This window comes from Ambystoma mexicanum, chromosome 5p (assembly GCF_040938575.1).
Source record: "Ambystoma mexicanum isolate Mex_15411 chromosome 5p, UKY_AmexF1_1, whole genome shotgun sequence".
Classification (NCBI taxonomy): domain Eukaryota; kingdom Metazoa; phylum Chordata; class Amphibia; order Caudata; family Ambystomatidae; genus Ambystoma; species Ambystoma mexicanum.
Genome location: NC_090930.1, coordinates 1,365,233,733 through 1,365,259,731, shown reverse-complemented (window position 1 = coordinate 1,365,259,731; position 25,999 = coordinate 1,365,233,733). Strand labels below are relative to the sequence as shown.

Sequence of the window (25,999 nt, the reverse complement as noted above, 5' to 3'; positions counted from 1 at the left end):
CCACGTAGAACTTCAGCGCTCTGGCCACATCCAACGAGTGCAAAGTCCTCTCAGCCGGCAACGAAGGGGACGGGAAGAAAACATGTAACACCAAGGGCTCGTTGAGATGGAAGTCCGACGGCACCTTGAGCATGAATGAGTGTTGCGTCCACCGCACGACCCTCGTTTTGTGGAATGTCAAGTACGGAGGCTTACAGGAGAGGGCCTGGATCTCTTCCACTCATTGTGCAGAGATGATGGCCACAAGAAAATGCTATCTTCCACGATAGGAACTTCAGAGGCGCCGAATGCAGATGCTGAAATGGAGGACCCATGAGCCTAGTCAGCACCACATTGAGCTCCCACGCCGGGGCCGGAGCCTTCACCGGCGGGAACGAGCGGAAGAGTCCTTTCATTAACTCCTTAACCAGGTAATGCGACAACAGCGACGATTGCCCCGGAGCTCTGGTGTAGCGGGAGATAGCCGCCAGGTGAATCTTCATAGAAGCGTGCGCCAGCCCCGCCTTGGCCAACGACAGCAAGTACGGCAGCACTTGAGGTGCCGTAATCCGTAGAGGGTATATCTTCTGTGCATGGCACCAGACGGTGAACCTCTTCCATTTATGTCCGTAGCGCTTAAGAGTCGAAGAAGCCCTGGCCTTGGCAAGTACAGCCTTGCACTTGCAGTCCGCCGGAATCTCGTATCCTCCAAACTCTAGCAATGCAGAAGCCAGGCCTGCAGGTTCAGCGACCCCGGGTCGTAGTGCAGAATCGCGCCTCCTTCCCAGGCGAAAAGATCTGCGTCCGCCGGAAGCTTGATTGGAGGGGACGCTGACATGTCCAGAAGGTCCGGGTATCATATCTGCCTCGGCCACGCCGGTGCGACGAGGATCATCCTGCGGCGGAACTGTCTGAATTGACTGATGAGTCGCAGAAGCAACGGCAAGGGTGGGAATGCATAGATTAACAGGCCGTCCCAGGGGAAGGAGAATGCATCCACCATGCTCCCCGGCTGGAGAAACCTGCTGGTGAACCTTAGGCACTTGGTGTTCGTCGCAACCAGATCGGTCTGGGGATTGCCCCATCATCGAAACAGTAGGTCCACCTGATCCTGCCAAAGCTCCCACTGATGGCAAGAGCACAGCTCCGTGCTGAGTGAGTCGGCGACAGTGTTCTTCACTCCTGCCAAATGAAAGGGTCCCAGGAACATCCCTTGGGCAACAGCCCAGTGCCATAGATCCTGCGCTTCCTTGGAGAGAGCTGGGGACCTAGTGCCCCACTGCTGCCGAATGTAGAACATTGCGGTGGTGTTGTCGGTAAAGACCCGCACCACCTTGCCCTTGAGGAACGGAAGGAAGGACCTGAGGGCCCAAAACACGGCCCGGAGCTCCAGGACGTTGATGTGCAACGACTTTTCCTCCGGGAGCCAAAGGCCTCTTGCGTGGAGATTTCCGATGTGTGCACCCCATCCCTTCAGGGAGGCGTCCGTTGTCACTGTCTCCTGATGCGTTGGGGTCTGAAACTTCATGCCCGCTGCCAGACACGCTTGGGGGGCCCCACCACTGGTTCGCTCGACGGAACGTGTCGTCGAGGGCGATCTTGTCCTCAAACCTTCCCGACACTTGTATCCAACGGGCGTTGAGGAACTCCTGCAGTGGCCGCACCCGCAACCTGCACAGCCGAACGAGGTAGATGCATGACTACATCATGCCGAGCAGGGACTTGATGGACCTCACCCTGGCAACTTCCATCGTCAACAGCCATTGTCCCTTGCCCAGGATAGCCTTTATCCTCTCCTCCGACAGTGAAGCCAGTCGCGCCACCGTGTTGAGCATGGCTCCCAGGAACCGAGCGTCCTGCGATGGCACCAAGTAGGACTTTGCATAGTTTATCGAGAACCCCAGTTCCGTGAGTAGACGGACGGTCCTCGCTGTGTGTTCGACGGCGAGTTCCCTAGACTTCGCTTGGATGAGCCAATCGTCCAGATAGGGGTAGACGTGAACCCTCTGCAGGCTCAGCCGCGCCACCACCAGTGCCAGGCACTTGGTGAAGACCCTTGGTGCCGACTTCAAGCCGAAAGGAAGGGTCTTGAATTGATAGTACTGCCCTTGGACCACGAAGAGCAGAAACCTTGTGTATGGGGATGTGGAAGTAAGCACCCACCAAGTACAGCGACAACAGGAAGTCTGCTTGCTCCAGCTGTCCCAGCACAACTGAAGGGTGACCATCCAGAACTTCTGTGACTTGATGTATCTGTTGCGGCGGCGGCGATCTAAAATGGGTCGCCAACCGCCGGTCTTCTTTCGGAGAAGGAAATACCGTGAGTATACTGCGGAGCCCCAGAGCCTCTTTGGGACGAGTTCTATCGTGCCCTTTTTCAGCATCGCTCCTACCTCCAGAAGTAGTTGTGGAACGTGGTTTTCTTTCTTGGCCACAGGTGGAAAACAGGGACACTTCCTTTGAAACTCCAGGGTGTGTTTGCCGCTGACCATGCAGATTTCTTTCTGGCCGCTGTCTGGAACCCAGTATTTTTTCTCGTACCGGTCTCTCTTCGCCAGGGTCGAGGATGGGTTCTTCGTCCCAAATGTCATCCAACAGTGGTATAGAGAGGACGGTCTTCCTGATAAAGGAAACCCTCCTCCCTTTCCTCTGGGTTGAGCTGAAAGAGCTCTGAAGTCCAAGAGATCATGGCGTAGAAGGATCCAATCTCATCAGGAGGAGAAGCCCTGGGTACTGGCGACGAGCGATCTGTTCAGTCGTCGTCTGTACCCGTCGTCGCGGTATCCGGCTCCGTCTTGTCTCTCGGGGGAGGGGATGGAGGGGAGGGATAGTACGGTGGAGGTGGATCAACTCATCTCCTCTTAGTTGGGGGATCCTCCGACGGTCCGGGTCGCCTTGTCCGTATCTCCGTGCACAGGATGTGCAGAGCTTGTAGGATGTCCTCGGATCTGTCCGTCGGTGGTGGAGGCGGTTGCGACTGGAATATCGGCGGGTTCCTCACGCCTTGCCGTTCCTCGTCGGTTCCCTCGTCGCTCTCCCCATCTGCCTCGTTGGGGTCCTTCCCGTAGGGCCCGGCCTCGACGCTCTTCTTCTTAGGCACTACCAGGACTGAAAGTTCCTCCTCGGAACAGATCTGAGTCTAGCTGGACCACTGCGCCCCCCCCCCTTCTTCTCGGCCAGGGGCGACGGTCTCTGGGAGATGGCTGGCATCTTCACGGGAGTCTTCTCAATGGGAACAAATGACTATTCCCTCCGGGCGGGCCGGGAAACTCGTCTTGGTGGATGTCTCCTGGGGACCTGCATCTGCAGCCTTCACCAGGGACGCTACCACTCCCTCAATAGATGCTTTCGCCTCGTGAACCTGGGCCTTCACGACCTTGGGCGTGTCTGAGGCCTTCACCGTGGGGGGGGGGGGTCAGTGCCTCGCTCCCCCTTGGATTTCTCCATCAGTCAATTGGGCCTTCTCCCGAAGCTTACCCGGGTGCTCCGACTTCCTTTTCTTCACCGAGCCGGGGCGTTGGCTCGTGGTTGATGGCATCGGCGAAGCTGCCCCTAGCCTGGCTGCCACGGAGTCCGTACCAACGGCACTCCCGGTGCCCGCAGACTCGCAGTGCTTTGCCTTCTGTTGGGCCCCCGTCGCCGGAGCACCCTTAAAGGTCTTAGAAGACTGGTCAGATTTCCTCTTGGGAGAGGTATGCTGCCGCGGCTCACCTGCCGCCGGGTTCTTTGTCTCCAGCCACTCAACGAGCCGCTTGCGATGGTCCTTCATGGTGCAAGCGGACATGTCTTTGCAGAGCGCACAGGTTTCCTCCATGTGCGATTTGTCCGAGTGTAGGCAGTAAAGGCACCAGGAGTGCCCATCCTCCAGGAAAACGTTCCATAGTCCACATCCTGGGCAGATCCTGAACAGTGGCGTAGAATCTCATTTATCTTCGGCCATGTCCACGCGCGGTAGGCCTCAAGAATCTTCTGGAATCCTCCAAGTGACGTTCGGCAAAAAATTGCCCTTCAGGGGCGTAGAAGCTTCTGAACCGGGTCCCCGTTAATTGGATGATGAATCCGGTGGAGCTTGAGGCTCAATTGACCGGAACAAATTGAGAATACTCTGAAAAAACGCAATACACAGTAAAAGCTCGAGAGCTATAGCACGAGGACTCCCAACACTTTAAAGTGCGTTAAAAATCTGAAGATCGCTGCCAGTGGAGGGGCTTAGGTAGAGGGCAGTCATTGGCTGGGCGCAGTATGACCTAGAGACCAGTTATTGGTTTAGTAGAAAGACAGTTCAGGCTCTAAACTGAAACTGATTTTTTCTTTACCAAGGATTCCCAGCCTGATGACGGGGAATATTCATGAGCATGTGAATCCATGCCAGACCCCATGCTGGAGAACAATCCTGCCCGAAATGCAGACTGATTAATGCTGATGAACAAGTTACTTTCTTACCTGGTAACGTTCTTTCGATGGGATGGTCCGACGACGTATTCCATATCTATGACATGTAATCACCACAGCTGTGCTGCTTCGGAAACTTTTTTCCTGGCGTCTGCGTCCTGTGTCGATGACTTTGATGCGCCGTCGTCGAGGACCTCCTCCGACGTCATCCGATGTGATAAGTAGGACGCACGACGCCCGTAGCCTTAGTTGTAGTTTTTTCCCCCAGAACGTGTGACATTAGTCAACTGCCAGTCAGACACAAAGCCTTGCGGAACGTAAGCTGCAATCGCAAAAGAAATTCTGCAGCGGGGAAGGCAGGGCGGGAGCGATATGGAATACGTCGTCGGACATCCCATCGAAAGAACGTTACCAGGTAAGAAAGTAACTTGTTCTTCGAGGGGATTGGGTCCTCCGACGTATTCCATATCTATGACAGACTCCCAAAGCAGTACCAGAGCAAGGAGGAGGGAAAGAATTTAGAATCAAAATTTAGAATAGCCAATCAAATAGCAGAGCAAAGGACCGCCTTGCCAAAGGCCAGATCCTGTCCTCGGATGGAATCGAGGGAATAGTGACGTACAAATGTATGTACTGAAGCCCAGGTGGCTGCATCACAGATGTTGCGAATAGGAACACCCCTCTGCAGGGCAGTAGATGCAGCCACACCCCTGGTAGAATGGGCCCGCAAGCCAGCCGGTGGGTCCCTACCCGCCAAGCGGTAACACTCCGAGATGGCTAAAATAATCCAGCGAGAAAGTCTGTTTTGTCACAGCTTGCCCCAAACGCTTTCCAGCGTAACCAATAAAAAGAGTTGATCGTCCACTCTGACCCGGGACATGCGTGAAACATAAAAGCTTAAAGCTCTCCTAGGATCAAGCCTATGGAGCCTCTCCTCTTCCTTACCAGGATGCGGAGGAGGATAGAATGCCGGAAGAACAACCTTCTGGGCCAAATGAAATTCCGTCACTACCTTCGGAAGAAAAGAAGGACGAACTCTAAGGACAACCCTGTCCTTGTGAAATACAGTGAAGGGTGGCTTAACTGAAAGTGCCTGTAACTCACTCACTCTGCGAGCGGAAGTAACCGCAACTAAAAACACAGTTTTCAGAGTGAACAGCCTCAAAGGGCAAGAATGCAAAGGCTCAAACGGAGCACCCATAAGAAACTTAAGAACAAGGTTTAAATCCCAACCGGGCACCAGGAAAGGTGACGGAGGGAACACATTAGTGAGCCCTTTCAGAAACTGTGAAATTAAAGGGATTTTAAAGTAAGAACACTCTTCAGACGAGCGCTTAAAGATGGACAGCGCCACCAGGTAACCTTTAATGGTACCCACTTGCAAGCCCCTGTGGGCCAAAGAAAGTAAAAAGGACAGAACCATGGGGATGTCACATGCAAAAGGATCCACATTCTGAACCCTGCACCAGTCGCAAAACTTACGCCAACGGCAACGGTACAGAGACTTTGTTGCTGGCCTTCGGGCCGAAAGCAACACCTCCATCACGTCTTCAGGGAGGTCCCAATCCTTATACCTCAACCTTTCAGAAGCCAAGCGTGAAGGTTGAGGGATCTGACCTCTGGATGGAGAACCTGACCCCCCTCCCGTGAGAGCAGATCGTCTCGGTAGGGAAGACGATGTGGAGGGCAGATGGACAAGTCGAGAAGGTCCGGGTACCACGTCCACCGAGCCCACGCCGGAGCAATGAGGATCATCCGGGATCCAAACTTCCGTAACCTCCGCAGCACTTGCGGGATGACGGGGACTGGAGGAAACGCGTACAGCAGCGGGAACGACCACTCCACCACGAACGCGTCTCCTAAGGCTCCTTTTGGAGGAAATTCCTGCGAGCAAAACCTTTCGCACTTTCGGTTGACACTGGAGGCAAAGAGATCCACTTGAGGGGTCCCCCAAAGGGCGAAGATCTCCAGGAGAATCTCCTGAGCCAACTCCCACTCGTGAGAGATTGCGCTCTGCCTGCTCAGAGCGTCCGCCGTCACGTTTTCGTCTCCGGCCAGATGAACTGCTGAGATCGAAACTTCCTGCTGGATGGCCCAGAACTCGAGCTGCATCGCCTCCCTGCACAGAGGAAGTGACCCTGCCCCCCCTTTTTGTTGAGGTAGTGCCTGGCCACTGTGTTGTCCGTCAGGATCAGGACATTCTTTCCACGCACAGTCGGCAGAAAAGCCTTCAGGGCTAGCCCGACGGCCCTCAGCTCCAACAGACTGATATGGAGTCTGGACTCCGACGGAGACCAACGACCGCTGACTGTCAGCCCGTTGGCATGAGCTCCCCATCCCGTGAGGGATGCATCCGTCACGATCGTCACCTCCGGCCAGGGAAGCCAAAATGGAGCCCCCTTCATCAAGTTGCCTTCGACGGCCCACCACAGAAGGTCCCGGGCGACCGAGGGCGGCACCTGAACCGAGTCAGACATCCTGCCGGAGGACTGCGACCATTGCGTCTTGAGTGCCCACTGCAAAGATCTCATCCGCAGGCGAGCCTCTGGCACCAGAAGAATGCAGGATGCCATGAGGCCGAGCAACCTCAAGAACTCGAACGCTGGGAGCGTCTGGGCATGCTGAAACTTGTGCACCATCTGCTGAATGTGAAGAGCCCTCACCTGGGGAGGAAAACACTGCCCCAGGGAAGTGTCGAGCACTGCTCCGATGTACTGGAGCCGCTGTGTTGGTGTCAAATGGGACTTCTTTAAATTGAGGGAGAAGCCCAGCCTGTGAAGGGAGTGGCAGGTGACGGACAGATGATCCAGGACTTGCTCGGGAGAGCTCCCCCTGATCAACCAATCGTCCAGGTAGGGGTAGACGTGAATCCCCCCTTGCCTGAGATGCGCTGCCACCACCACCATGAGCTTGGTGAAAACCCTCGGGGCGGAGGTCAATCCGAACGGCAGGACCCGAAACTGAAAGTGCGAGTCGCCAACCGCGAACCTCAGGTACTTCTTGTGCTTGGGATGGATCGGCACATGGAAGTAAGCATCCTTGAGGTCGAGAGACACCAACCAGTCCTGAAGTTGAAGGGCCTGGAGGACTTGAGAGAGAGTAACCATCTTGAACTTGTCCTTCCTGAGGAGTTTGTTCAAACCGCGCAAGTCCATGATGGGTCTCAATCCCCCGTCTTTCTTCGAAATCAAACAATAAGGGGAATACCATCCCTTGTTCCTCTCCGCTACAGGCACCAGTTCTATGGCGCCTTTCTCCAGCAGGGCTTGAATTTCCTGCGCAAGGAGCGGATCCGGACTCTGCAAAGAGAGGTTCCCCGGTGGATTGTCGCGAGGCCTGTGCCGAAAAGGAAGACAGTAGCCGTGGGTTATGATCTCCAGAACCCACACATCTGAAGTAATGGCTTGCCACTCTACAAGATGCTGCGCCAGCCTTCCCCCCACCGGCAAACCATGGGACATGGCCTCATGACTGAGTGGGAGCGGCTGCAGCGTTACCTGAGGGCAAAGAGGCAACTGCCCGAGCGGCCTTGGCACCACGGGTACCCTGTCGTCCACCTCTGGTACCCCTGCGTAGGCCCCTTTGACTGCCAGCTCCTCTCGCTTTACTGAAGGACGAGTAATAGCGAAAGGAACCACCCCTCCACTGCTGTCCCCTAGGACGAAAAGGCGGAGGTTGGCGAACTGCAGCGCCCAACGACTTCGCTGCAGCTTTCGAGGTCTGCAACCTCTCAAGGCTCTCGTCAGCCTTGCTGCCAAAAAGGTGTTCACCGTCAAAGGGCATGTTGAGGAGCCGGGACTGCACATCAGGAGCAAACCCCGACTTCCGCAACCACGCAAACCTGCGTATCACGGTGCTCGCCGCCATGGACCTACTGACGCATTCAGCTAAATCCAAACCCGACTGAACGGACTCACACATGGCATCCTTACCATCCTGGACCATAGCAAGGAAACCATCCCGTTCGTCCCCTTCGGGAATATGTACAGCCGCTAACGCAACACAGTTCCACAAAGTGTGCGTGAAACGAGATAAGGCACAAATGGAGTTGGCCGCCTGAAGCACCATACCACCAGAAGAAAACACTTTCTTCGCCCAGCCATCAAAACGTTTGTCGTCCCTATCAGGAGGGATGGTAGGGTACGACGCCTGCATTGCCGGGGCCGTGGCCGCCTGCACCACCAAACTCTCCGGAGTGGGGTGCTTGGTCAAGTAGCAGGGGTCGCTACTGGCTGGACGGTATTTTCGCGACAAGGATCTGCCCACCGCCGGGAGACTCTCCGGAGCAGTCCAAGCCGCCGCCACCCTTCTCTGTAAAGCCATATGGAACGGTAGTACAGGGTCAGTTGGGGGACCAACATCAAGGATGTCCGTCAGATCATCCTGCACAAACTCCCCTGGGGGAGCAGACCATCCCAAGTACTCAGAAACCCTAGCCATAAGGAGCCGGTACGAGGAATCGGCATGGGAGCCAGGCTCAGGCCTACAAAACTCCACCTCCGGAGAGGTGTCCAGTCCACTGGCATCATGCAGTGACTGCCTCAAATCGTCAAACTGACTATGGCCCGAGACAATTTCATCTGGAACCTGACTAGGAACCAGGCCATCAGAATCCTCATCCGCCTCTGAAATATACTCCAGGTGGCGAAAAGAAGGCACCCGAGAGTGCTTGCTCTTAACCAGAGCCTTCCTAGGGGGTTCTCCCGTGCCACGGGGTACCTCCGACACGAAAGGCGTCGAGCGAATCGGCGCCGTCGTGGAGAGAACCGGCATCGGCGCCGAGAGGATCGGCGTCGACGTCAGATGCAGCGCCTCCAGCATCCGCGGCGTCGACACAGCCCTCGAAGCCGGAGCCCCGAGCGTGTCCCTCGACGACCTGAGCGTCGACGGCTTTGATGACTTCCTCGGAGCCGGAGCCTTGAGAAAGCCTGTCGACGCCCTCGACGCCTCAGACGTCGATGTCTTCCTCGAAGACCTCACAGGTGCACACAGTCTCGAACACGTCGAGGACCGGGACCTGGAACGGGTACGTCGAGAACGAGTCTCCTTGTCTGAACGGGACCTCTCCCGTGACTCGTGCCGACCACTCTTGCGAGCAGTGTCTCTCGACCTCTCACGGCCGACCCCACTCGGGGGCGCGGACGGCTTAGTACCCTGCGACTCAAGAATCGCCAGCATTTTCTTCCCGAAGGAAGCCCATTCCTCCGGCGTCGCATGGCTGGTGGGGTAAGCGACGTGCTGGGCAGAGTCCTCCGAAGAGGACCTGGAAGACGACTGGTGTCGGCGCTTCCGAGAATGCCTCGAAGAGGCTGAGGAGTGGCGAGACCGACTCCTAGAAGGAGACCCACGAGACTTCCAACGATGACGCGGAGAGTCACCCCTCGAATCATCCGTCGAAAGCCCCGCAGACTTCGACTTCCGGGGCTTGGACACCCGACCTACCGACAACTTCTTATGTTCGCGTAAGGCTTTGGACGTGAGCGACTGGCAGTCGATACAGTCATCCGTGTCGTGGGCCTCCCCGATGCACCAGAGGCAGGCGTCGTGCGAGTCCGTCACCGACATCTTGGACCCACACTCCCCGCACTTCTTGAAGCCCGGACGCGGGGTCGAAGACGAAGTAGAAGACATCTTCACACGAAGGATTTTCACAAAACGAGCAGGTTCGAAGAACCGAGAAGAACAGAACTCCAAAGAGTCGAGGCGTTTAACCGAGAAACACGAAGCAACACGTTCGCGGAAAAAACGGAACTGAGGCTACGGGCGTCGTGCGTCCCACTTATCACATCGGATGACGTCGGACGTCGGAGGAGGTCCTCGACAACAGCGCATCGACGTCATCGACGCAGGACGCAGACGCCAGGAAAAAAGTTTCCGAAGCAGCACAGCTGTGGTGATTACATGTCATAGATATAGAATACGTCGGAGGACCCAATCCCCTCGAACTAGTGTTTTGGGCTTGCACGAAGATCAGACAATATTGGGAAGAGATAACCCAAGCTTTAGAACGGGCTTGTAAGTTGAAAGATTTGGCATACATACTGGCGAAACGTAGAATAGCGGTTGGGTGGAAAGCACATACGGGTCCGGAAGTACGATTATGGTGCGATGACCTCCAGAAATGGACGAGAGCAGAAACCTCAGTGTGGCAAGAGGCAGCCCACCGGTGTCATGAAGAATGAAATGTGGATTTGGACTGGAAGCATATGCTAATGGAGCTGGTTGGTTCCGCGCACAGGCATACCAATGAAGGTGGGCAGGCCGAGGTTCAACAGGGAGACAAGAGACTAATGTAAATACTGAGCACAGTCAGTTGCAGTGTGGTAGAGATACATTAGGTGGAATAGGCTGCGAGATGGGAGGCGGGGAGTTGGGAGGGGACAACAGACACAATCGAATACTTATTTTCATGTGGATGGATATGCAAGTCTGTAAATTACATTGTTGTGAAAATTAATAACATTGTTTTAATAAAAATAAAAAGAGGGGATGTTCTGAGTTTGAGTGGTGAAACGTGAAGCCAGAGCAGTACAGAGGGCCTGGGAGGGAACAGGAGAGGTGGAGTAGGATTGACCAGTTCCTTGCAGATTTTCAAGAGTTCGGCCATGTTACAAGCCGCAGAGAGGCAGGCTTCAATATGGATCCTCTTCTTGGAGAGGACAGAGTCTGTATTGCCTTTGGAGCAGGCAGCAGGCCAGTTTGTCAGAGGATGCGTCCGAAAGCCCTCCACTTTCTCTCAGCCAGCCTGCACTTGTGTTCCAGGGCGGCGAGGTCTGAATCGTACCAAGAGTTGCACTTGGAGGTAGACTTTAGACAGATTCTCATGATCTCGGCAGAGATGTCCAGAGTGTTGGAGATAGAGAGATGCAGGTTAGAGAGTTCTGTGTCAGAGTGCTAGTCAGCCGCAGGAGTAGGAGGAGAAGAGAAAGTAGAGGCAAAGACGTCCACTTACACTTGCTTCATGGGCCAAATGGCAGAGAAGGAAGGTGGCAGTGCGGGGTAGGCTTTGCTTGAGGGACAAGAAGTTTCAGGTGAGAGGAGAGCAGAAAGTTGTCAGTCCAAGAGAGGAGTGGGGAGAGGGGGATGTCCGAGGAGAAGAAAACATGCAGGGTGTGTCCGGCAGAGTGTCAGACCAGAGGGTAGAATGGGAAGGGAGAGAGTGTCGCAAAGGTTGCAGAAGAGCCCAAAGGAGGGATTAGAAGCATCCAGGTGGATGTTGAGGTCTCCGAGGAGGAGGCATTAAGAGGTCGAGGCAAGGAGAGACGAGAGGTCAGCCCATTCTGAGAGGTAGAGGGTGGCCTGGCCAAGTGGCCTGTGGATGGTGGCCACAGTCAGGGAGAGGCCAGGAGAGATAGTGACACTGCATATGAGGCATTCAAAGGAGGAGTAGGCCTGCGTAGAAATGACAGAAGCAGGGACCCATTCCAGAAAGATCAGGGCCACTCCACCTCCGGGCCGGTTGGTTCTAGACTCAGAGAGGATTGTGTGGCCATCAGGGAGGAGAGTGTCAAAACGTGTGACAGAGCTGGCCGTGATCCATATCTCGCTGAGAGAGAGAGGACATACAGGTCAAGGTCTTCGAGGAGGTGGCAGATGTCAGAGGGGTGTTTGTCAGCAGTGCAAGAGTTGAGTATCTATGTGGAGCAGGTTGCCACATCTGAAAGACTTCCGGGGTGGGGTGCAGGAGTGAGGTACACCCATCAGAGGCAGTAAAAAGGCCAGAGAGTGGGCAGAGGCAGTAGACAGAGGTGACATAGGGGACAGAGATGAGGAGGTGGGTGCCAAAGAGGTGGTGGCAGAGGAGGGAAGTGGCAGAGGAGCGCAAGAGGTTTTAGAAGGAGTGGCAGGAGAAAGGAGGAAGTTGATAAGATGCATGAGACATCCATCAAGGAGGAGGAGATTGGGCTAAGAGCCCTGGACCATGATGGTACCATTTAGATAGACATTGATGACGGTCTTGGAGGATTGGAAGGGGGCCAGTAGGGCCTCCCACCGGGTGCCACCATTAATGGGAGAGGAGAAGAAAGGAGAGAGAATGGGACCATATGAGGGGTCCATAGGTCTGGAGCAGGAACGACAAAGAGGATGTTGGTGAGAGTCTGTCTGGAGGAAGCGCTGATGTAAGTATCAGCGATGGGGAGGCCTGGGTTGGAGACCAGGCTATCCTTCTTGAACTTTTTCCTTCCAGACTTAGTGAGAGGGATAGGACAGGAGATAGAGTAGCAGTTTGAGAAGATGGGAGAAATTGCGAGCAGCATAGGAGGCGCGACAAATAAAGAGGGGAGGGTGAGGCAGGTGAAGCAGCACAGCCCAGATCCACCCACCACAGGAAACACCAGAGGGGGAGGGTTAACACAGAAGGAGGCACAAGCAGGTAACACACCATAGGGGAACGCAGGAACAGCGTGGACGGAGGACAGGGAGGTACAACAGAGATCAACAGCCATGGGGTTCGGGGGGGTAGCCAGTGGCTCCAGCTGCAATCAAAAAGGGCCAACAGTTGTCAGCAGTAGGGTGTGCAGAGACAGAGCAGATTGGAAGACATTAAGGTTGAAATAAACGGAATGCGAGAAACACCCAGATTCAAGCCTCCCAGAAGAGGGAAAGGCCTAGTTTTTAACACAACAGCAATGCAAGAAAACACCCAAATCGACTTTCCTAAAAAGGGAGAAAACCAGTTGAGGCATTTCAAGCAAAAAAATCATGCGAAAGGGAACAAAGCCCATACCTTGCTGACACCCCCATTACGGACTCAAGGGTAGAAAGAGCCATCCTAAAAATTAATAGTGAAGACGGATACTCCATTATCGACCAGGGAGAAATAGCACAACGTTTTGGCAATTTTTCAGCGTTCACTTACCCAAGTTGACATCTAATGAGGTAGAAGCATTACATGGGAAAAGTACTCAAATTACAATTCGATGGGCATTATCTAAAACAAAAGCAGGGACAGCACCACATAATGATGGGTTTACCTCTGTATTTTGTCAAATTTTCACAGAGGTCCTGACCCCCTATTTGTATAAGCTATTGCATTCGCTACTAGAAGCTGGGGGAGCCACAAAGTTATTCAGAAAACCTAGGATGTTGGTCATTTCCAAGGAAGACAGGGGCAAAAAGGAATGTGACCCTTACAGACCTAAATCTCTATTAAACACTAAAATATAAAATATTTTGTAAAAATATAAGCAAGTATCTCAACACATGTGGACCCTCTACCCTGGCCGGTCCATTCAGAACAAGTCGGAATTATCCAGGAACATCAATGGGCCGGATAATTCATAAATCCTTAGATTTGATTGCAGCAAATGGAAATGGTTAAGGATCTACTTTTGTCAACTTTCGTTCTTAGCTTTTGGGAAAATGGGAATGAAGTAGCGTCAGATGGATTCTCTTTGGGAAGAGGAACCAAACATGGGTGTCCGCTTTCCTAACTCCTGATTTTTAAAATGTCCTTTTATAACAGAAGTTGAGCATTTGTAAAAAAATACAACTTAAGCACAGAAAAAAACAAACCGCTTTTTAAAATGTTTTTTGCTCGATATAAAATCAGGAATTAGATCTGTAGAATATAGCCAGATAGAAATATTGTTGCATTATGATAATTTTGTTCCTTAAAGGTATAGGAGTTGGCTAATCATCAAATAAGGCTTTTCTTAAATCTCCACTTACTTGCATTGTCAATTTGGTAATAGAAGGTGCATAGAATGGGAAATCCTACTGTGAAAAGACTTTTTGTTAAATTCAGCTTTCTTCATGCAGAAAACCAAATGCAAAACAGATTTAATCTGACTTTTATGCCCTGTTTTGATGAAATAAGCATTAGATAGATGGGAAAGTTATTACAGGATATAAACCATACGAGTGTGATAGAAAAAATGTCTATTTTAAAAACTTGACAGTAATTATATTTATGTTCCCTGATGGGTTTTTAGCAAATGCCATCTATCTTTACAAAAAATATTGACATTTGTAATATATGGACTAATTATGTAATTAAGGTTTTATATATTCGTTCTATAAAATAATAAACTTCCCAGAAAGTGAGCAACAGAAAAAGTCACTGAGGACGCCAACAGTAGAAACAATTATGTACACATTTCTGCAAGTTGTCAAACACAAAATTTAGAAAATCAACTGGTGGGAAAACGGCTAAAAGGCTGAAATAATTTATGGAGAGGCACACTGAAAATTAAACAATTGCCAACAACACGTATTTATGGTTTCAATTTATATTGTAGTACTTCTTCCCAAATTACCAATTCCTTTCATGTGATATGTTTTTCTATTCCCAACACAAATGCTAAATACCTCAGAGTATGCCACAGTGATATGTTCATATATCCCTTGATGGTGATGTATGGCATCTTCTAAATCCTGAAGCTCAGAGGGAAGTTCAATCTCGCCGCAAGTCTTACACCATGAATCCACATTGCTCATGTACTAAAAAGTGAACACATTAAGAATATCAATGTCCAACAACAGAAGAGAAAATATTAAAGAGCTGGCATAAATCAGATAATGTAACATTTTGTTATTGTGTGAACTTTCTTTGCAACTATGCAGTTAACCCATAATAAAGATGCCAAAATGTGGACCATATAATATGATTATGTGTTTAACCAGCACAACTCAAAAAAGCATTTTGTTCGGACCTAGACAAGCCTGGTAAAATATGCATTTTTGAGACCAAGATTCACTTCTGAGGCCTGGGCTGTACACCATAGGAAACCAAACTCTCCCATCGGAAGACTGAACAACCACAGATTGAAGACAAAGATCGATCTCTCCGTTTCATATTTTGATGGTCTGATCAGCAGAGAAAGCTTGATGGTCCAAAATCCTGCATATACACAAGAGCACAAAATTGTAGCTGTGCTGGGTTTGGGCCCCTAACCGTCCACCTGTTAGGGGCAGGGCTATCCACAACATGGAGCAGGCATCACCTATATACCTATATTACTTACATATAAAGAGTGGAGGATCAAACATGGAGGTGTGAAACTGACACAGCCTACCAGAGTGGGTAAGGGTGCCTGTGTCATGGAATTCATGGGAAATTCTAGCTTTAATTGAGCTGCTATATGAACGGCAGGGGGTGCTCTCCAGGTACTTTGGGAGGGAGCAGTGAGGGATAGGGAGGAGGATCTTCGGGGTGTGGACTTTTTCAACACAGAGTTTCTTCAAAGAGCCTCAGACAGGGTGTTAGCAAATATTACAATAAACCTTAAACTATGGGTTAGATTACATGAGAGCTGCATTGCTCCGACGTTGTGTTTAATTTTGTTAGCAAATTCTACTTGAATTAGGGGTGTTGGACTGGTTGGTGATGGAGAGGTGGGCCAAATGTTATTAGCTAAAGTGGTTAGCAAATTGTGAGTCTATGACTTCACTCTTCCATCGAGTATTCCTAGGATCCATCTCCCACCAGGGAGAGTTAGTAACTGGAGGACTTTTAAAAATATGTCAATAAATATACATGTTTGTGGGGCATTTCTTGCACAATATCCTACTGAATGAAGGTGTACATTGTGTCTCTTACCCTGTTGATGGAAATGTGTTCTTGCATACAAAGACCTTTGATGCTGTCTAGATACCTATGCAGAGAAAGTATTGTATACATTACTCTGGGATTTCCCCTTCTAGGTCAGGAAATCTTATGTGAATGCCACTTTTGGGAGTTCGGTTGTTCCATTTTGTGGGACACCTAAACATTTTTTTTCTCCCCATTTGGTTTTAAAGGATATCTAACATTTTGTGGTTAGGGGGAAGTATAGCACAAAGATTAGCTGTTTTAAGAAATGTTTCTGTTGTCTTCTAGTCTTGCCCTCTTGGTGACAGTGCCTCAAAATAGGAAGCCTTCAGCATCCAGAAGGGTAATGGTACCCCACCTTAAGCTCTTTGTTTGGGTTCAAGTTTTAGTTTTATTCAGATTTCTCCATAAAAAATACACACAATAACATGTTGTTGCGTCATCCAGTGTCCCTTCCACTGCTGCCCCATCATGGGATCGGTTTTGGTTGCTTGGCTGGTCAAGATTTCCTCTGAGGAGATGGATCCGCTTAGGCATGTTGGTAAGCCTTCTGGGTGCGGTACCATGCATTGCTTTCACTCTTAGTTGGTGGGTCTAGCTCCAGGAAAGCAAATTCTTTAGTGGTGGTGGGGTCATTGTTGGCCAGGGTTGTAAATCCCAGGGTGAACAGATCTTGTATATTACCCAAAAAAAGAATATTCCTACTTAGTGGCTCGTGTTGCTGTCACTGACCCAAGTTCTCAGAAACTGGTACTTACCCCTGGGTAAGTGGGTTATTCTTCAGATTTACCTTCAGGTGTACCCTGTATCTATGGTGTACCCATCCCCAGATGGGTTTCTGCAGGTCTCTTACAGTGGCCCGTCCTTGGCTTACATTGGCCTGAATCCTGCTTTACCTCCTTCCCTTGGGTTATCCGGGTCTTGAACAGGGAACTGGAACTTTGAGAGGGTTGCCTCTGTTTGGGTTGGTCGATTCCTTTGCCACATCAGTGGGGTAGAACCTGACGTTTCCCCATAAACACGGCTGTTGGATCTGCCCAGTTTGATCCTATAGAGAATTTAAACCAAGTCTACAAATTCCTATAGAGTGACTTTGAAAGGTTCCTGCCTATGCACTACAATTGTTCTGGACTCCCTTGAGTTTATACCAAAATAATGGGATTTTAGCCTATACCCCAGTACTATATTGTTTACATCTTTATCATTAATGATGCTATGCACGCCAAGGGTGGTGTGGGATTACTTCAACGATATGACATTTCCAGTCCTGATTTGGACTCTGTAAATGTATTTTACTGTTGTCTAGGGTTCTTCTTTTCTCCTCATTTTAAACTTAACTTATTGTATTATTATTTATTAATGTGATCAGTTCATGTTAAACTTTACACATATAAAATGCAAAACATAAAATGCAAATCATAAAATACTACAAATCACTACTATATACAGAATTCCATAAAATCTATACAATAATTCATTCTTAAAATATAACCTTAAATGTATTGTACTAACCAACAGGTAGGGGGCGTTTATTAGTGGACCATTAGTGTTTGAATAAGTGTACTGTGTCTTGTGTGTTCGGTTTAGCCCAAATTAAGCATTTTAAACGTATAGACATTCTGTGTGTGATTTTATAATAAAGTATATTTTTCAGTGCGCCAAAGTGTGGTGCATTCTCTTGGGCTTACTGTACATTTAGTTATTGCAAATAATTATGCTTCGCCACCACCCTACCTCTTCCCGTGAGTTAAGCCCGACTGCTCTGCCACAGAGTGTCTTTCTATTGGAAACAATATCTTGCCTTTAGGTTAGATTTGTTTTTACATCCTAATTAGTGGGCTATGGAAACATTTCCCCAACCATCTAAAATTATCAAGTGCTACATAACCGAACAATAAGTGATCCATTTTCTCTAGTTTGCATTTGTGGTAGGTGTTCTGCAGTCACCTGATATTTGGCACCCAGCATTCCCTACCCGTGTGCTTCTCTGGATAATGGGATCAACCCTCTTTATACATTGCTCTTATGTACAGCATGACAGTGGTGCCGACTGTTTGCACCATTGCATTTGCACACAGTATGCCAACAAAACACTAAACGAAAGCTTCCATGCTCTTAATTCCAGGACTTTGGTATTTAACTCCTCTGCAGCTGACCAAAGGTCCCTGGTTGATAGGGATCCAGAGCGTCCTCAACAGCCATACAGGGACACATTGGTCACTACAACTACAAATGGCTGAAGAGTGGCATGCTCTTGATGGCCTTTTGGTCCACCATTGCATTCCCTGGCGGATACAAGGAGCGATATGGATGGTATTGCCCCATTGTCTGCTTCCAATAAAGCTACAGCTCCTCTTGCAGCACGCTCATTTTCAACCCGCACAAGGGTATCCGGAGAATGCAGGAAGACCCGAGTCTCAGGAAAGCTTTGGAGTATCTGGTGTTTTTGCATAGAAAAAATGTGGCATTCTACAAATGATCAGAAACATATAGACCTCTGGATTGGAGCCGCTTGTGGCATCCAGCATGGTCCCTAAGAAATGATATGCTGTTATGTAACTCTAAGGCTTATTTCGTGACTGGAACATGTGCAAGCATTGCCTAACTGCCAGATGCAATCAACGTTTGCTGCTGTTCCAACCTACAAGCAACTGCCACTTGAGCCATGACTTTAGTGACCACTGTTGGTGAAGAGCGTAACGCATATAGCAGGAACTTAAACTGCTAGTGCTCCTATCCCTCAAATCTGAGATATCAGATATGTTTGAGATGGATAGTAACATTAAGTAAGCGTTCTGCAAGTAGAGGAAAAATAGAAAATCCCCAGTTTGGATTTGTGGGATTTTAAGCAGTCAGAATCATTTAGGTTTAATGGATTTGATAAGGAACCATAGGCACAAGAAATAAATATGTAATTGAGAAAGTACACATATAATAGAAACAAACTCTGCTTTAAGGTTACTCCAGAATTCAGGACTATTTCACACAATACTTCAGCAAAGGCAAAATAAATGCATGTGTATATGACAAATAACATATCTGCAATCATGTGTCTGATGCTTTTAGCTGCTTGATTTACATAGGTTTTGCATAGGTTGACATCTAGTGGTTGGTGCAAAGTATTACATTACTTGTTTTCAAAATCTAAAAGGGACATCGACAAATCTGGTGTATAATACTATGGTCCTTCACGCGTCGAGGACCTCAGATTGTTTTATTTCTGACCTTGGATTGCATGAAGTGTGTAGTAAAGGAAAAACAGTATGTAGGTTGTCTTTGTACCTTCTACTCCCAACAAGGAGAGGAAGGGTGGGCACATGTGAATCTAAGCAGATAAAAGCATCAGCAAGATGATTACAGGTATGTAATGTTTGTCTTCTGAATCTGCTTAGAATCACATGCTTTGCATAGACTAGTGAGCAGTACAAGGAGGAGGAGGTGGGTTGGTCGAAGGGAGTCCCACTTGGGAGTCACTCCTTGTTTGTGTGTCCATACAGTAATGTTGGGTGAATGTGTGAATTGAGCTCCATGTAGCTGCTCTACAGATTGCCTCGAAGGGAACATTTGCAATGTAGGCTAATGTGGCACCTGTACTATGTGCACAGTGCGCTCTAGGAATAAATGGTAGTTCTTTGTTGGATCACCTGTAACATTACTATATGCATTTTATCAAATCCATTTAGAAATTGATACTTTGGAGACAGCATCCCCTTCTCTTCCTGCAGCTAAGTGTAACACTTACCTCTGGTGCCCTGCAGGAGTGTCTGGTCCAGATTGCTGAAGTATGGTACTCGACTGTGTGCTGCTTGGTCCAAACCACTCTCTTCCCTTTGTTGCGCTAAATGGCTTGTTGCCCATTTTGTACCAACTCTGTGGTCAGGACGTTAAACAGGCTCTGTTTCTCCAGTTACTTCACTGGGTTTGGTGGCCCAAACCAGCTGCGTCGAACGTGATGCCTGTAGGTAAGTGTCTTTACTGTCGTAATGTCTCTTCAGCACTTTGCAATTTTGAATGTCTCTTCTGCGCTTTTAGTAATAGGAGCGTAGTATAGGTTCTGTGCACGCTGTAAACGGTGTGTCTTTCACCACGCAAACGTGCGTTTGAACGTGTGCCTTTCAGATACTGCAGCGTCATATGCTAGATCACAATGTCACAGAAGGTGCTCTCGCTACGTGGAACGCATGAATGGAAGTCTGGATCTGTCTGGATCTGCCTGGTTGCAGTTAAAAGTTAAGCTGACCGGGTGGCGGTGGAGCGGATGCAATCATCGTGCTCCAATTCACCTTGCAATGTACTTTCTCATTGCAGGAGCTGCGTTAGAAGCGGAAAGCCTCAGAACGTCCAGGAAAGGCCTGGTGCAGCGGCGGGGAGTATGCAGGGGACCGCTGGATTCCAATCAGGTAAGCAGGAGGCAGGATAGACCGGAGGCGGTGAACGTGGACTTCAGCAGGAAGGCAAGCGTTACGCTGCCTGCATATTACAGTTGGAGAAAACGCTAAGCACTGGGTGTGGCCCAGGGTGGGGCTTATATAGCCCTGGGCTGCACCCAGCACCGCTAGACCACCAAGGACTCTTGTGGCATGGAGGGCCATGGGCCATCTTGGTTTCTGCAAGGCATCCTGCTCTGGGGGCAATCTTGGTGGAGGCTGATGCCGTTTGGCTGCCAATATTTGCAAACTGCAGCCTACGCCAGACAGCAACCCTTACAGTCCAGGCCATACCTACATTATGTACCTGTGCCTTGCTAGGGGTCATGACACTAAGGAAACAAAGCACTGGTCTGTTTTCCTGATTTGTTCCATCTTATTGAGATAGTACATGCCACCTCTCACAAAACCTAGTGTATGGAGGGCTCTTTCTCCACAGTTTTGAGTCTTGGAAAAACGCTGTCCGTTCGAACCTAGAAATGAACTTTGGCGCGTACCGTGGGTGTCCCCTTAGGACTACCTTGTTTTTATGTATTGTGAACAAGGACACTGAAATTGACAATGCTTAACGGTCACTTACTCTTCTAATAGATATGATGGCTATAAGAAAAGCAGCCTTGTAATGGTTTATTTGTAAAGCGCTTATACACAAGTGAAGTGCTTCAAAGTGCTTCAAGGCGGCAAGGGAACAAGGGAATACAGCGGTCATTCTTAGGCCTTGAACATTACAAATGATCGAACAACAACAGCTAGCATACTAGGCCAGATGCATATATACTAGTAATGTCTTGACAAAGGGTGATGGGAGAAAAGGTGGGGCGGGGGGTAAGGAACATACAGATCAATAAACTACAGTACTGTTCAGGCGACCATTTCAGATTGCTTGGTGGTTGGTCATCTAATGCGCCTATGCATGAGTATTTCAAGCATGACCAGGCTAGGGAGGAGAGACACAGGGAGGACTGGACAGACAGACAGACAGACAGACAGACTTTCTAGGCATAGAACATTCAAGGTCGTGTAAGTGTGCAGAACAGGAAGTGCGAGGGAGGGGGACAAGTGCGCCCAGTCCAGCAGGGCCCAGGCTTAAGTGCAGAGTGGTTGCCCCTATCATGGAGCATATTGCAATACTGTCAGACAGAGTGCTGAGGCCCGGAGGCAAGTGCAGGACTGGCAGGGGAGTCTGGGACCTGTGAGGCTCTGGAGGTGCACCAGGCAACCAGTCCTCTAATTGAGCAGGTTGGGGAAGAGAAGGAGGGAGGGAAACCAGAGAAGAGAAGGAGGTTAGCAGGGGAGAGGGTGAGAGGAAGACAAGGGGAAGGTCTTGAGGAGTTTCCGGAACTTGAAGTGGTCCGGCTCAAGATGGAGAGAGATAGGTAGACTGTTCCAGATGGAGGCACCTGCAGAGGATAGAGATCTACCCCCAAATCTCTGTTTGGAGAAACGGCTCACCTGCAGAGAGTTTGAGGAGGCTGAGCGGAGGGCTCTAGAAGGAGAGCATTTTGGAAGAGAGCATTGTAGATAGTACGGGCCCTGGCCCCAGAAAGCCTTGTGGACTATACAAAGGGTCTTGAACTCGATCCTTGCAGCCACGGGGAGCAAAGCGAGATTTCAGCACTAGAGAGATGTGGTCCATGGGCTTGGGGTCAATGATAAGTCTCCTGATCTTTGAGGCTTCCCTTCACCATGGGTTCGAAGGAGGGGGCTATGAGCTTAGTTACGACAAATTGTAAATCCCATCCTGTGGGTGGATATGCAATTGAAGGATATCATCTTTTCACCCCTTCCATGAAGGTTTTCACAACTGGAATCTTCAACCATAAAACCTTGCTTTGAGATGTTGTGTATGCACAAAGCACAGCTAAATGGACTTTCAAGGAAATGGAAACTAGACCAGAGTCTAACAAGTGAAGGAGATATCGAACTATATGTTAGGTGAACAGTCAATGAATTTTCCATGCATCTGGTTGGTAGGTTAAGATGGCAAGACTGTATGGCCAAGGGTAGTATAGCTCAGTGGCAACACACTCTTCTTTGAAGCAAGACGCAGAGCAACAAAGGTTTGAATCCCGGGTTCGCGCTTAGAAAACTCTTTGGTATTAAGTGCGTTATAAAAAAACAATTATAATTATGAATTCAGGAGCCGAGCTGCTAAGTTGGTTGTCTGGAGATGTGGATGAAGGGTTAACCCTTTGTTCTGAGCCAACATGTTGTAAGGGCTGGTTAGCTTCATTGGTGGGCAAACTGACATCCTGAGAAGGTGGCAGTACCATGTTTGACATGCTCACATTGGAGCCACTAGCAACATTGTTAAGTGTTCTTGATACATCTTGTGAATTACTCTGTAGTGGAGGAGCCAAGTATCCCCACCTCAACTGTTCCGCCCCTTTTACCTGCATGTTGGAAACCAGAGTATGTGACATACACAGAGCAGTTGGAACGACAAAGGCCAAAGGGAACCATTGGGGTATGGTTCCCATTGAGGAAACCATATCTACATACAAGGAGATATGATGGTTGTTTAAGATTCCTGAAGAAACAGAGCAAATAAATGGCAAGGAAGAATGGTAACATCACCAACCATCGCCAGTATACGTCACACAGAGCTGAGCTGACGTAAATAGAAGAGATGCAGAGCCCAGAGAAAGCAGATATTCTATAAGGCATCAAGAGTACCAAGGATGAGTGACATCTTGGGATCAAGGTGAAGAAATTTATGCCACAGATACAGATGAAGACATCAAGTCATTTTACACGTGTACAGATGCAAAAGAAACGCAAGCAGACGAAGTAATCGGGAGGCTAGCTTTATAGTGAATAGAATGCAGCAAGCGCCAATATATACATATATTCCTATGGACAAGTAAAGGATGGATGTTTCCACTACGCATTATAGCAGTGCTGGACATTAGCAAAAAGGCCTCATTTCTAGTGTGTCGCAATTAAAAAGCAAATTGAATTACAAAGTGAATCTCAGCAGACAAGGCTGGATGAGCCAAGAAGCCAAGGTCTTATCAAACTGGAGTAAACTGACATTGGATACAAATCGTGTGAAAGAACAGAACTTCTGTTCAGAAGGCATGAACATAACAAGGAGGATGTCAGAGGTCTATTAAAAATAGTATTAAATACGCTAGAAGCTCAATTACATGGTCTCTAGTCACATGGAAGGATGAAGTTGGAAGAATGAGATGGTCACACCTACGCACGAGGGCAGAGCGTGCTTCTACTCCCTGAATTTCTCAAGAACACTCTCAAGGCCAAGCTTCAAAGCCTAATTGACAGTAGACCATTGAGGTGATGATGGATTGATATGCTAATTAGTGGGAAGCAATGGTTAACGCATGCTCACCAGCACCAGTCTGCATGCTGCTAGACATAGATGGAAAAGTACTGACGGAGGTTAGGGTGCCAACCAATTGTATAGGACTGCGTATTTAGGGGTCCTATCGTTGTGTAAAGCAATGGGTCGTTGTGTGTTTAGTGACATTCATAGTGGTCATTTTCAGGGGAGGGCTTAGTCGCCCCACCTGATGTTAAGTAACCAATCACTTTCTTTCACTTTTTTTAGACGTGTATGGATTGTATACTCAGATTTTCACTCAGAGCCAATCACCCATACTCATAGGTTGTTGTAGTTTGCCACGTAGGATGAAGTTAGTAAAACGTAGGTTAACGTCATTGATGACGAGTTTTGCGTATAAGATCTCAGTTTTTTCTAAGAGGATCGAGCGAGTTCATTGATGTTCGTTATGCTCCCTGTTTTAGACAACTGATATTAAAACAGTCTTCCTTGTGCTAACTACCAGAGTCGTTTTGTTTATTGATGTATGAATAAAAATCTGCACCGCCATCCATCTCCAGGGTAATTGCTACTCATCTTAAAGGGCTGGGTTATCCAGTTCAACTCTGTTCAAAAGGATTGGGGGAAAAGTGTATGCAAATATCCCTGACCAACTGACCAGTGCGTTTCCCTTGGGCCCCTTGTGCGGGAACCTGGAGGTTTAAGCATTGCATTTTGTATTTTCTTCTGTGGCAAACAGATCTATGTCTGGATGGCCCCATTTTGAAAAATGTCATTCACAATGTCTAAATGTAGCCCGCACTCGTGTTCTAAGGGTTGATCTGTGTTTCTGCTTACTGTATTTGCTAGGCATTTGTGTTCTCCTGCAACGTGTTGTGACACAAGGAAAATCTCTCATGACTCCATTTCCAGATTTTCTGTGCTTTTTTGGACAGATAGAGAATGTGTCCCACCTTGTTTGTTGATGAAAAAGATGGTGGCTGTGCGGTCTGCGAGAATTAGTACATTCCTCCCTTCTAGCCAACGATGGAAAGCTTTAGTGCATTGTACACCAACATCTCTAGGGTATTGATGTGCTTCTTTGTTGGAGTTTGTGTCCACATGCCGTGTGCTGTCTGGTGGAGATAATGAGCTGCCCAACCTGAGAGTGAGGCGCTTGTTATCATGGCTTGTGTTGGAGGGATGACAAAAGGTTTCCCCTTCTCTAGGTTGTCTTTTGTCCAGCACTGAAGCGCTGACGCCTCTGTCTGCGAAACTACCACTAGTTGAATCAGAAGGTTTATAGTTTCTTGTGTATGCTGCGGACATACCTGTGGTTTATCTCCTGTTATGAGCCAGTTGTCCATATAAGGGTACAATGGGAATGGTTGCGTATGTGTGCTGCTACTACAGCTAGTACCTTCGTAAAGACCCAAGGGGCTGATACAATCCTAAAGGATAGTACCTTCAATTGGTAGTGCCTGGAGACCTCTGGTAAGTTGCCAATATCAGATGCGTGGCACCCCAGCATTTAAGACTTTATAATTTCTATACAGAAGATGTATGTAACACCACCATGCGTAATTAGGGGCTCTGTAATCATGATATTGCAGGTCATGGACACAATAGAAAGATTTTAAGCCCCCATGCGATCAAGTCCAGCTGAAGGATGTTTGAAAGCCAAGAATGTGACCAGAATTACGCTACGTAACATGGAAAGCCGAGTCACCCACAGCGCTATATCTGCACCCTTGTCTGTACATGTTCACAACATTGACACAATTAAAACTGTGGAGGTTTAACTACTGTGCAGCAGACGAGCAGTCCGAGTTTCCGACAAACTACATTACCCATAAGTCAGTGGGTAATCCATAGCCACAACGATGAGAATCATGGAGAGTATAGAGAGACTAAGCAATACATGGAGACGAGGATCACACACGCCGGACCAGAGCAGTTACGGTCACATACGAGTTAGGGAGAAACACTGAAACATTCAATGAGTCGGCAAGTAAAGGTGCGTTCTATTTCTTGTTCGAGTTTAAAAAGAGAGCTACACGTTGTGTGACCCGTTAAGGTGAGTGCTAATCTTTCCTTTCCATGTTGTTGTTACATACAGCGAAACTGACTGTTCCACCGCAGTATTCTGGAGGGGTGTGCACAGCGGACTACGTTTACTAACATAAGCATTACTTCTTTGCCTACACTGTCCATGAACAAGCATTCAGATCAGCACTGCTCACAGAACCCGAGTAATACGATTGCTACACGCTGCATTAAGTTGCTCAGTTCAGCTGAGATCATGTTTAGGAAATAGATGAAGTCTATCTGTCGAGTCGCAGTATATCGAGTACTAGCCATCACCTGCACGGCCGTTTGAGCTAC

At 48.9% G+C, this 25,999-nt stretch overlaps 1 protein-coding gene across 1 annotated transcript in view; it reads right to left on the bottom strand.

Moving 5' to 3' along the window:
* The window catches only part of TRIO (trio Rho guanine nucleotide exchange factor), a 3,834,156-nt gene that overhangs the window by 2,968,456 nt on the left and 839,701 nt on the right, over window positions 1-25,999 (bottom strand). Inside the window, exon 8 of the mRNA XM_069613780.1 lies at window positions 14,683-14,814. Within this exon, the coding sequence (XP_069469881.1) occupies window positions 14,683-14,814 (132 nt within the window). The remainder of the gene's footprint in view (window positions 1-14,682; window positions 14,815-25,999) is intronic.